The sequence below is a fragment of the Melampsora larici-populina genome (assembly GCF_000204055.1).
Source record: "Melampsora larici-populina 98AG31 unplaced genomic scaffold MELLAscaffold_141, whole genome shotgun sequence".
Classification (NCBI taxonomy): Eukaryota; Fungi; Basidiomycota; class Pucciniomycetes; order Pucciniales; family Melampsoraceae; genus Melampsora; species Melampsora laricis-populina.
The window spans coordinates 20,439-31,849 of NW_006768905.1; the positions used below are offsets into that span (position 1 = coordinate 20,439).

At 42.2% G+C, this 11,411-nt stretch overlaps 3 protein-coding genes across 3 annotated transcripts; all 3 read left to right on the plus strand.

The window, feature by feature from the left end:
• Window positions 1-4,275: 4,275 nt before the first annotated feature.
• MELLADRAFT_69974 (uncharacterized protein) lies at window positions 4,276-4,847 on the plus strand (the record flags this gene model as incomplete). Its single annotated transcript, XM_007419194.1, has 2 exons — window positions 4,276-4,785; window positions 4,830-4,847. 2 exons carry the CDS (start codon window positions 4,276-4,278, stop codon window positions 4,845-4,847), a joined length of 528 nt encoding a protein of 175 aa, XP_007419256.1.
• A 1,165-nt stretch (window positions 4,848-6,012) lies between these two features.
• On the plus strand, window positions 6,013-7,284 carry MELLADRAFT_69975 (uncharacterized protein; the record flags this gene model as incomplete). The annotated part of the gene is made up of 5 exons (XM_007419195.1): window positions 6,013-6,081; window positions 6,156-6,270; window positions 6,635-6,649; window positions 6,897-6,954; window positions 7,020-7,284. 5 exons carry the CDS (start codon window positions 6,013-6,015, stop codon window positions 7,282-7,284), a joined length of 522 nt encoding a protein of 173 aa, XP_007419257.1.
• A 1,568-nt stretch (window positions 7,285-8,852) lies between these two features.
• On the plus strand, window positions 8,853-10,369 carry MELLADRAFT_85335 (uncharacterized protein; the record flags this gene model as incomplete). The annotated part of the gene is made up of 6 exons (XM_007419196.1): window positions 8,853-8,940; window positions 9,131-9,210; window positions 9,274-9,693; window positions 9,753-9,905; window positions 9,999-10,069; window positions 10,129-10,369. 6 exons carry the CDS (start codon window positions 8,853-8,855, stop codon window positions 10,367-10,369), a joined length of 1,053 nt encoding a protein of 350 aa, XP_007419258.1.
• Window positions 10,370-11,411: the final 1,042 nt, after the last annotated feature.

The following is an 11,411-nucleotide window of genomic DNA, read 5'->3' on the forward strand; positions in this document are numbered from 1 at the left end:
ACAAAAAACCTATTTGTCTTTGAACAATTTCCTATATAGCCACATAGATATTCTTTGGGATTAGATGCAGGTTTTTTTGTCTCAATGAAAGATATAGTCACAGAGTTTGGCTTTCCAATGAACAAAAAATCAAGTGGTTTGACCAAGAATTGACAAAGATATAAGGGGTTGTTGAATTCAAATTATGCCCTCCAATGTCTGTTACAGGTTGTAATCTGAGAAACTTGGAGGTTTTTTGTTAGTACAATCAACAATTCTCACACTAAAAATACAAAAAAATACTCAAATCCAAGGTCTCAGCCATAGGCACAATATGCATATTTTTGTGTATTTTTGTCTCTCTCCAAGACTGCTCAATATCACTGTTTGTTGGTTTTTATATTTTCTGCCCAGAAGATATTATATTTTGTGTAGTATTATATAGGGGTTCTCAAAGTAGGCCCAGTTTGTAAAAACCTGGTTGACCCACTTGGCGTTTTGGCTGTGATCTGTCAAAAAATGTCAACTCGATACACAAGGTTACTGCCAAAAAGCAACCGGGTCAACTGGGTTTTCTTGAAACCGGGCCAACTTTGAGAACCCCTTATGCATTGTGGTTTTAAAAATATGAAAAAATATGCCAGACAATCGGAATGCATCAAAGGGCCCTCCCATTATTTTTTCATATTTTTCTGACCCTTGCGAGCTTCTCTATAATTTTCTATGTCTACTCAATTTTCTAAACTCCACGGTAAATTTGCAATTTGGCGTAGTGTCAATTATTCCTTGTCAAATCTCTCACTCTTATCTTTGTTTCTTCTTGTCATTCCTGGACAAATAGAACTTCCAATCCCATCTTACACCCTATCCTTCAGCAATCCCATAGCAACAGATGGATGGCACAATCCAGCCCAGACAACATCCGGCAAAGTCATCACATAAAGATCAGTGTTTGACCCATCCGCCAACACATCAAGGCATGGATATTGAAACACCCTTCACTACAGTTGATACTATATTCAAAGCTACAACAGACTATGATTAATAGAATACTAATCTAAACCAGATAGAAACAAAGGCCCAACCAACTTCCTCTGCCAAAGTAAAGATAGTCATCTTATACTACCACCACAATCCATGTTATGAGAACATTTCATTCTGTAACATTCTAGCAAGACCCAGCCGCACACCACTGAAACAGAGATCTTATTACTGAACTGTACTAGATCCTACTTTAATTGTTTTTACTTGTGTTTCACCACATGTTATCGTTTGAAATCAGTGCTATATGAAGCTCATATTGTTGGGGAATGTTATTCAAGTTCAACCCTTGCCTTACAAGCTTTGAACTAGTCAAAGACAGGTCAAAGGTTTTTCTTTAAGGCAGACCTCCCCGTTTTTTCACTGATTAGTAGAACTTACAACCTTACCTGAGATAAGTGTACCTTAGTACCTATCTGTAGAAGAATTGAGGTGTTTACATATCTAGTGAGTACTCTTTCCAGTTAGATTCTGCACTTCACAAAGGTAACTACTAACTCAAGGCGTGAATGTATCTCAATAGATAGTCCTTAGCTTTATTGAAACAGAGCCATTCAAAACTTCACAAACAATTATTGTACGTATTATCCAGTCTAGCCTTACAAAGGAACCCTTTTGTAGACTTTAGCTGACAGCTAGCTAATAGCTACGTCCCAGTCAATCACTGAGTGATTGAATGTGGCAATAGGCTACCTAGACAACTAGGTAGCTAGGTGGCCTGTCTATTAAGCCTCACCCACCCAACTTCTAGGTGGTTGAAGTTTAATAGACAGACCACCTAGCTACCTAGGTGTCCTGTCTGTGTATTGCCACAGTCGATTACCCAGTGATTGACTGCAGCAATAGGCTAGCTAGCTAGCTTTCCACCTATCTAGCTAGCCAGCTAGCCTCTTACCTACATCGCTACCAACCCAGCTAGCCAGCTAGCCAGCTAGCCCGCTAGGTGGCTAGGTGTTCTATCTCCCCAGTCAATCACCCAGTGATTGACTGTGGAGATAGGCTAGCTAACTAGCTACCCTCCTAGCCCGCTAGGTGGCCTATCTCCCCAGTTGATCACCAAGTGAACGACTGGGGAGATAGGCTAGCTAGGTAGCCTCTCACCTAGCTAGCTAGCCAGCCTCCTAGCTCGCTAGGTGGCTGTGTAGCCTATCCGCCCAGTCGATCACTGGGTGATCGACTGGAGAGATAGGCTAGCTATCTAGCCAGCCTCTTAGCTTGCTAGGTGGCTGTGTAGCCTCTCCGCCCAGTCAATCACTGAGTGATTGACTGGGGCAATAGGCTAGCTAGCTAGCCATCTAGCCCGCAAGATGGCTAGGTAACCTATCTGCCCAGTTGATCACTGAGTGATTGACTGTGGCAATAGGCTAGCTAGGAACCTTAGCCACCTAGCGGGCTAGATGGCCTATCTTTTAAAGTTTGACCACCTAGCAGTCTAGGTGGTCAAACTTTAATAGACAGATCACCTAGCCGCCTAGGTGTTTTGTCTACTTATTGCCTCAGTCAATCACTCAGTGATTGACTGAAGCAATAGGACACCTAGCCCCCTAGTGGGCAGGTGGCCTATATATTACAGTTCAGCCACCTAGCAGTCTAGGTGGTCAAAATCTAATAAACAGACCACTGAGCCTGCTTGGGTGGTCTGCCCACCTAGTCCGCTAGGTGTTCTGTCTACTTATTGCCTCAGTCAATCACTCAGTGATTGACTGAAGCAATAGGACACCTAGCCCCCTAGTGGGCAGGTGGCCTATATATTACAGTTCAGCCACCTAGCAGTCTAGGTGGTCAAAATCTAATAAACAGACCATTAAGCCTGCTTGGGTACTCCGTCCTCAGCTCACCCCATTTGGTCACTCATGTTGGCTCATGTATACTACACTAACATGATGTCAAAACTCATTAACGCTTTAGTACAATATACTCCTACATATTTCAAATTACTCATCTCACATTATCAAATTAATTTAATGCTTATATCATAATTAATGCTTGTATATGTTCATATTTAATCTTGTACTCTCCAGAGCCTGATGTTGTTTGGGCATTGATCTTTGTTCATTCTTCTCTCAAACACCATCCCTTGTGCCACACTCTATTTCTCCTATTCATTTCACTATTAGAGTGCTGACATACTCGTGCAGGTTAGTATATGAAATACATGTTGATCTTTGTTCATTCTTCTCTCAAACACCATCCCTTGTGCCACACTCTATTTCTCCTATTCATTTCACTATTAGAGTGCTGACATACTCGTGCAGCTGTTTTGATCATCATCAGGTTATGAGCCCAGCGCCAAGCTGAGGTATCTCGTTCAGTTTCAATTATCGAATGCAATCTTGCGATTCTTCGGATTCCAATTCTTCCGGTGCCCGCCCACCACCCACATCTACATTGTCTCCTACACCTGCTAGCACGCCTGCTAATCAAGGTTCATTATCTGCGTCGGACGCTTCCGACGAAACTCAATCTAATTCATCGGGTGAAACTGTACAGACTGTACAACAATCTTTCAAGATGTCTGATTCACGTGGGGCAATGCCTAGCACCTCCATCCTGGCGACTTTCCCAAAGTTAGGGACTTGCGACATTCACCATTGGAAGAAGAACATTGAGAGTTACATCAAGGCCTGCGGTCTTGGATCCTACATTCGGTCTTCTGTTCCACCTCCAACCAATCCAGATGAGCTTGACCGCTTTGAAATGCGTCAACAGCAAGTCATGCTAGCAATCCGAGCTACTCTTGATGCGGCTCACATACAGCACATCGCCAGCATGGATTATCCTTTTCTAGCGATACAATCACTGGAACAACGACACGGGGTGAGCTCGGGTCTCGCTGCAGCCAACATCATCACGAAAATTGTGAATCACAAGTACGACTCATCCACTAAACTAGAGGACTACGTCAGCTCGGCACAACCTTTACACAATCAACTGGCTGAAACAGCATCCATCAAATCTGGTCTTAAACTCTCTGACCAAGTCTTAGCTCTTCTAATGCTAATCAACTTACCTCGAGACGACTATGGAGGCATCATACAACAGCTGATGGGTGACGTTAAGAATTTAACCACCTCCAACGTGATCAATCGTCTTCTCACCGAGGCTCAAATGAATCCTTCGGACAACAGTCCGACCGTGGCGTACACTGTCGTTACAAAATCGAAAAGACCAGAGAAGAACGCTGCCTTCGAAAAGGGTGATCGATCAAGCAATGATCCAGATGCTTTATGCTCTCACCCTGGCCATCATTTTTCTATGCATTCAAACCGTGACTGTAAGGCCAAAAACAATAACAACCCCTCTTCATCTCGTCCCATGCAACAGCAATGGAGTGCTCCTGTATTGCGTGTCAACTCTAAACCAACTCAACTATCTGATGCCGACAAGATTCGATTATTCGACCAAGCTTTTTCATCAAGAACAACTCAGTCAAAACCTGCCGCTTCGGCCAATGCTGCTCTAGCAGTCGAGGAAGAAGTCGAGCAAGCTGAAGATGAAGTTATAAACCTTACCACTGCGTATGCTGCAATTGCAACGGATTCTGTCAACAAAACGGATTTCTTCATGGACACCGGTTCGAATAAGGACATATTCAATGATATGAACATCTTCAAATCTATTCACAAAATTCGTCCAGTGAAAATCAAATCAGCAAACGGTGGAGAAATGGTCGCTAATCAAGCTGGAGATGTCACTATCACGACTTACGACTTCGACAATGTCAAATTTGAAACCACCTTGTCGGATGTGCTATACTGTCCAGATGTAGCAGGCAATCTCATTTCTGCGACCAAACTGTGCAATCTCAGATATGTGATGAATGGTGACTCTCAATCAATGAGTTTCACTCATCATAACATTTAATCCCAAAGCCACTTCATTTACAAAACTTGTCAAAATACACAAGCTTCTCCCTATAAGAGTTTAGGACCTTGGTACAAAATCATCCGGAAACCAGGCAATCCGTCAATTATTTGCGTTAGGCTCATCTTCAATCAAGTGTCAACATTTGTCAGCGGCCACCTGATTGCAGTATGTGTCGCACAAACAACACTCACGGCAACTTTTATATTGCCACCATATGTTTTTGCCACTTATCACTGTCCACCTGACTCATGTTTGCGTCAAATACACAATCATACGCAGCCGTAAAGGCAACTCCGTATATTTTTTCATCCCCTTTCGTTGAGAAACTCCAAGGCATATATTGAATTATTGAAGTATCAAAGCTTACCTCAATGTCTCCGCAATCATGACAGCGGCCTTTTGTATTTTCACTGGGTGGCTAGGTGTCCAGCTCTCGGGGCGTGCGGCATCATGAATGAAATCCTTTTCAACATTTCACGCTACTCGGAATATGTTGTGACACAATTTACTATTTCACTCAATGTTGCTCATCCAAAAAGTCACGCTAACCGGAATATATTCCAACACAATTGACTATTTCACTCAATGTTGCTTATTCAACACATTACCAAATGTCTGATGTACCAAATCAAAAAGTCCATATACCTCGGCGTGTAATCTTTGCTTTCAGTGATCACCAACGTACAACTCAAATACAAAAGTCGCCTTGGGATTCCCCTTTTGGCAGATGTCCCGCCACAATCTCCTGCAAGGTTGATTCTCATAGGCACAGAATGATTTCACAAATCGTTGCGCAAAAATCATGCTACCACGGATTGTCTCCTTGGAAGGTTCACCAGTCTGCTGATTCAAACGCGCGCGATATGCCTTACTAACCAACACCTGCCTCAGCTTATCAAAAGCTATATAAAGGACCCGTACTGCATGCTTCTGCTGCCTAAATCATACCATACATTCCCTGTTTTGTCACCAAAGTCCATCAGCTGGTGGCATTTGCGCTCCTCATTTTGTATTGATACCAACTCGCAAAACGGTTAGTTTCTCTGCTTTGTCTCATTCCACATGTGTTTTGTCAATGATATCTTCAATTAATAATGTTGCTTCTAGACTTTGAAATCACAAAGGATGTCGGCCGCGTCACCACCCACTCACCACAGTATCTATCTCTCTGGCAACTTCGAAATCGAAAATAGAGTAAGTGCAGATATTTGTCTGGTCGGTTGTTTGGGTGAAACGCAAGGCTTACATACTCCTACTACTCTACACAGGTCTCCCCAATCACTATTGCTGGGTCTGGCCCCGAATATACTACCTATGCCGTATCAATTGGTTGTAGAGGTGGAGACCGTGATGCAAGATTGCTGTATGAGATCAGGGCAACCGGTCTTGCAGACCATGAACACAAACTTTACAAGGACCACACCTATTTCCTCCGTGGTTCTTTTTTCCCCACAAACCAACCTCAGACTGAGAGTGACCGATTTTTATTTGAAGGTACTGACGCTACAATGGTAGCTTCTTTTGATAACTTCGAGGGAGAGTCTGTGGACTCAGTGGGTATTTCAGGTCTAGGCATTGTAATCAGCATTGATCACATCATCGAGAAATGTTGTCAATATTTGAAGAAAACTGGCAAAGAAGACGATTTACAAACAACAGTTGTTACCTTGCAGCATTCTGAATTTAACCCCATTGTAAGTACATTGTTTTCAAATTGATTTATCCAGTTACTGACTTGTGATTTCAGAATCAAATAACTCACGTGAGCAAAGTAGAATACCTGATTCGCCCCACCCCAAATCTAGCTCGCATTGCTACATATTTGAAAACGGGACGTGAATGTGCGATACATGGATACATCAAGGATTTCAATGTGGAGACCAGCTCCTATGTGGCGGTAGTTAGTCCTGTCCTTTTTGCAGTTTGAGATTATCATGTGATTTACTGTTTCTGTCATTTATCTCGACAGGCAAACAAATTATACATGACAAGTGGGTATTGAGATTTAGCAGCACCCCCCAAAGCAAAAACTGATGGAAATGGGATCCCATCAAAGAAGCCTGTGAAGTGAGTCAACTTTTTTTCATATGCTTCTTTGTCCCACTCTTGGCCTTGCTGACTAAATCAAGTAGATTTGTATCGAGAGCAGTGTCCTCGCCATTCATATCGCCTATTCCTGCTTCCAGCTCTTCACAAACACTTGTATCTGGATCCGGGGAGGTATCGCAATTGGCTGTTGAGTCTGGCTCCGGTTCTTCACCCGCATTGTCATTACCGTCGACGTCCAGCAGTGTTCCAAAAGCGTCAAAAACCACCGGACAACCTCCTAAAAAAAGAGCCCGTGCTCCACCAAAAAGCAAAAACAAGAAAAGTGCATCTATTCCTGAAACATTATGAAAAACAAAATCATGTGCTGCACCCTTATAAACTCTGGCACAGTGTGTTTATCTTAGCATTTTGTTTCATATTGAATGCCTGTAATAGATTTTGTATCACACCTCTACCTGTTTTTCTGCTTGCCACATTGTTTTCTTGGCCAACAACTAATTATCATTGTTCAATCACCATCCACTGCGTGTCTAGGGCCAAGCATGATTTTCAGTGCCTCCTAAAATAATCAGTTTTAACAGAATGTTGCACTTACTCTCTTATATTTAATATATCTTCTACACTGTTCATATTTTGTGCGACTTTTTCAGTCCCTTCTTGGACTTTTGACTTGTTGACCATAGAACTTCAAAAACGTTAACCAGTTTTTGAGCCCAGTGCCTTACATCTACCACAGTTTGCAATTTTGCCAAGTTACTGGTTGACGAGGTAATGTCAGTTTTGGAGATACATTTGTAGTGGCATACACACATTAGTGCGCCTACATTGATTTGGATGTGTCGTCGAATATTTGGTCTGCGTCAGATTACCTGTCCAATTCCCATATGTCATGACACTCAGGTATCTTTGTCTAAGAACGGTTCATCGTGCCTGCCATGCGCCGTAGATTAATCAAATCTGGTCATAATCCTGCGGGAACGTTTATTCAAAGCTGCTATTCCATATCTATATTGCGCATCTGTCTCAATTGAAATCTTGTGATATCACACTTGATTTTTCTTACTCTTTGTTTTTGGTGCATGTCACAGTTTTTAAATGTTGAAATCAGTAGTCGGATCTAAACATGTGACTGGTATCTCAAACAATAGATCTTGCACCCTGTCTCGCCATATGTATTTGAACATACAATATGTGTACTTGCGAATTGCTCCTCATAAAGACGCAATATTATCACCTGCTTGGTCCTCAAATGCTCCAAAGAGATCTAACCCGATGTATCTCGCCGACTTTTGCTGGTTTTGACATATCACAGTATATTGTAATTTGGATTGAACTTGGATTTTCCGCTTTATGCTTCTTCATGTCGGCTGGTATTCTTATGTCATACCACTGCCTATTTCGTTGGTTCAAATACTTTCAGGCTTAGTGTTTTCACACTTCTCGACTACTGACCGTCTATAGTTGCGTGTTCCGATGGCAGGTTGGCTTGATTACGACATCAATTCGTGTCAGAAACGTGTTGGGGCACTTCAGTGTATGATATGGGTCTTTTTGCATCCCAAGTATGTATATTCTTAATCTCCATACTTTGATCATTTGTTTCCTCGTCACTGCGTCTCGTTTTCATTTTGTCTCCGTATTATACTCTTACTTGGTGTCAATATTTGTGTATGCGCACTGATTTCATATCAACGACCAACATAATCGACTATAGCATAAAATATCATGCGATCAATCATGGTGAAGTGACTTGGAAGTATCCTTTCACTCATTTACCATTCGGCGTGATAGGTATTCATCCCCATTCTTCAATAGCCACGGCAAAAGTGCCTGTCAACCCATTCTGCCTGTCATGAATCCAATTGTAACGCTTAACTATACCAATTTCCCTCCGTCAACATATTCATAATCACCGGATGTTTTCACTTGTAATTCTTTGGGGGCATGACCTAGATGTCAAGCAGCCAGTATTCATAATCGTCTCTGGAATTCGTATAAGAACAGGTATGTTTGCAACTCATTCGACATTAATTAGGCACCATTCCTTGTCTTCTTGGGTTTCATATAGGTATTTATTATTTCCTTTTCCTCCGCATGCCATCACATCGCGAATGATACTGTGCTTATGCCATTCAATACTATTCAATATCATGATTTGTTTATTTCTGCGACTCCAAGTCCCTTTTGGTACTAGCAACATTCATCATGTCCGACAACTCAAACCCTACGTACCATGCAATATACGTATCTGGAAATTTTGAAATAGAACAAAAGGTGAGACAAATGACTATTACCCAAGGTGATTCATGCGTTATACCAATCTTACATTGTGTCTAGCTCTCACCAAACCACGGATGGCGATCCGAATACCGAACATATGTCACTTACATAGGTTGTGGTGGCGTGGACCGTGATCAACGCTTACTTTATGAAATCAAAGCCAAGGGATATAGCTCTCCTACTTATATGTTGTCTCAGAATTACATTTACTACCTACGAGGTTCTTTTTTCCCCTCGAACACTCCTGAAACTGATAACGATCAGCTCTTGTTTGAGGGTAGCAACGCGAATGTAATGTCCGCTTGCGAGGTCTGCCAAGCGGACTTGGTAGACTTGGTTAGTGTCACGTCTCTCGGGATTGTCATTGGTATAGACACAATTGTGGAAAAGTGCTGTGATATGTTAAGAAATTCCCCTACCCAGGGCGAAATCCGTACGACTGTTTTGACCATTCAACATGCAGACTATCACCCAATTGTAAGTTGAGTTTGTGTTTCTTACGGTCTCATCACTGGCTGACTTTCTGATACCAATAGCTGAAGTCTAGACGGGTCTGCAAGATGGAGTACCTGGTCCGCCCCACCCGCGCTCTCTCTGGAATTGTTGACTCAATCACAGTTGGGCGAGAATGCCATATCCATGGGTATATCAAGGATTTTAATCAGGACACCGCTTGCTATGTGGTAATCGTGAGCGTTTGCATGCTTCTAGAGTTTCGGACAATCATAATGACGATATTGTCTGGCTAGGTAAACAAGATCTATTTGACCACCGGTTTTCAGGAACAACATTCGGCGTCAGCCGCGACTTCAAGTTTGGAGCCTTTGACAGGTCAATCCAGAAAGCCACCAAAGTATGCAGTCATTGTGTTTTTCATTCATGAATGTAAATATTGATTGACATTTACTATAGGTTCGTTGTGAAAAAGATCACTTCTCGCGCTGATTTTCCTGCGGACAAGGCGGCTGTTGAATTGGAAGGTGAGAGTGTTGGGTTACGTAACTGTGCCTCCCAATTGCCTCTGTCCCCTGGCCCATCAGGTTCCCCGGCTTCTACCTGGACAAGCCCTGCATGCCCCCAAGGGCAGTACCTGCGGAAGTCAAAAAGCGTGCCCGATATCACCCAAAAGGAAGTTGTCCACCGGTTCCGGTGAAGGCTCCTCCCATTGAACATGCGTTGTGAGTACCTGGTGTATTTATTTCATTTTTTACCCCAGTGTGGCTTACAATTCTGATTGACTGGTTTGGGTTTGCTTTTTAGGCCTGGATGCCTGTTAATTAATAGCGATCATGCCATACACACCGTTGTTTTCTTTGTTGTTTGTGAGCAGCTCCGTGTTTCTCTACCTTTATCAACTTAGAATTGTCTTCTCTTTTGAGAGATACATATGATAGCAAATTCGGTAGATGTCAACTTCAACATATTCTCCTTTATGTTTTTGTATCCTGTATCTGTGATTACCATTTTTATATATTCCAAGAATTCACATATAGATAGCGTGGTCCGACTCTGTAGTGACTATTCTTTTTTTGTGTTATTTGTTCACAAATGCAGCACATATAATATTCAAGTTGAATCAAGTCAAAATCCCCCTGCTTCACTTGTGTTTTGCTGTGATGTTGTGCCTAGAAGTCGTACATGAGTAATTCATTTAGTTGCGTTTTGCACTTAGTGTTGTGTAGCATTATGTGCCAACCTTTGGTCTCAATTATGATCACACTCGCTAATACTTTGTTAAAATTACGATTCCTTTGATACCTTATATGTGGATGTTGTAACCCTTATTTCGTGAGTACTTTTATTTTGAAACATGTTCTCCATCACTCCCAGTATGAGTTAGAGAACACACCAACTCGATTATCTAAGTCAAACCAGACTAATACAATCAGCTGTCCAAGTAAGTGAAGCGTGATTTTGCGCGTTTGTAACAACGGGCCGGGTTGTCGGGCGGCGTGCTAGAAAACGTACGATGTGTAATCTCTTCGTGGATCCGCAGTTTATATGTTGTTCAGCCTGCAGTTGTGTATCATGATTTCATGTTGCTTCCTATTAGAATACCAGCTTATCTCCATCAATCAACTATATACAAATGTTTACTCTCGATTGGTGCTTCACAAAGTCAGCGAATTAGGTTACTCGTCTATGATATTCAATATGGACACAGTCATACTATCCGAACAGAAGTTCGCGCACCA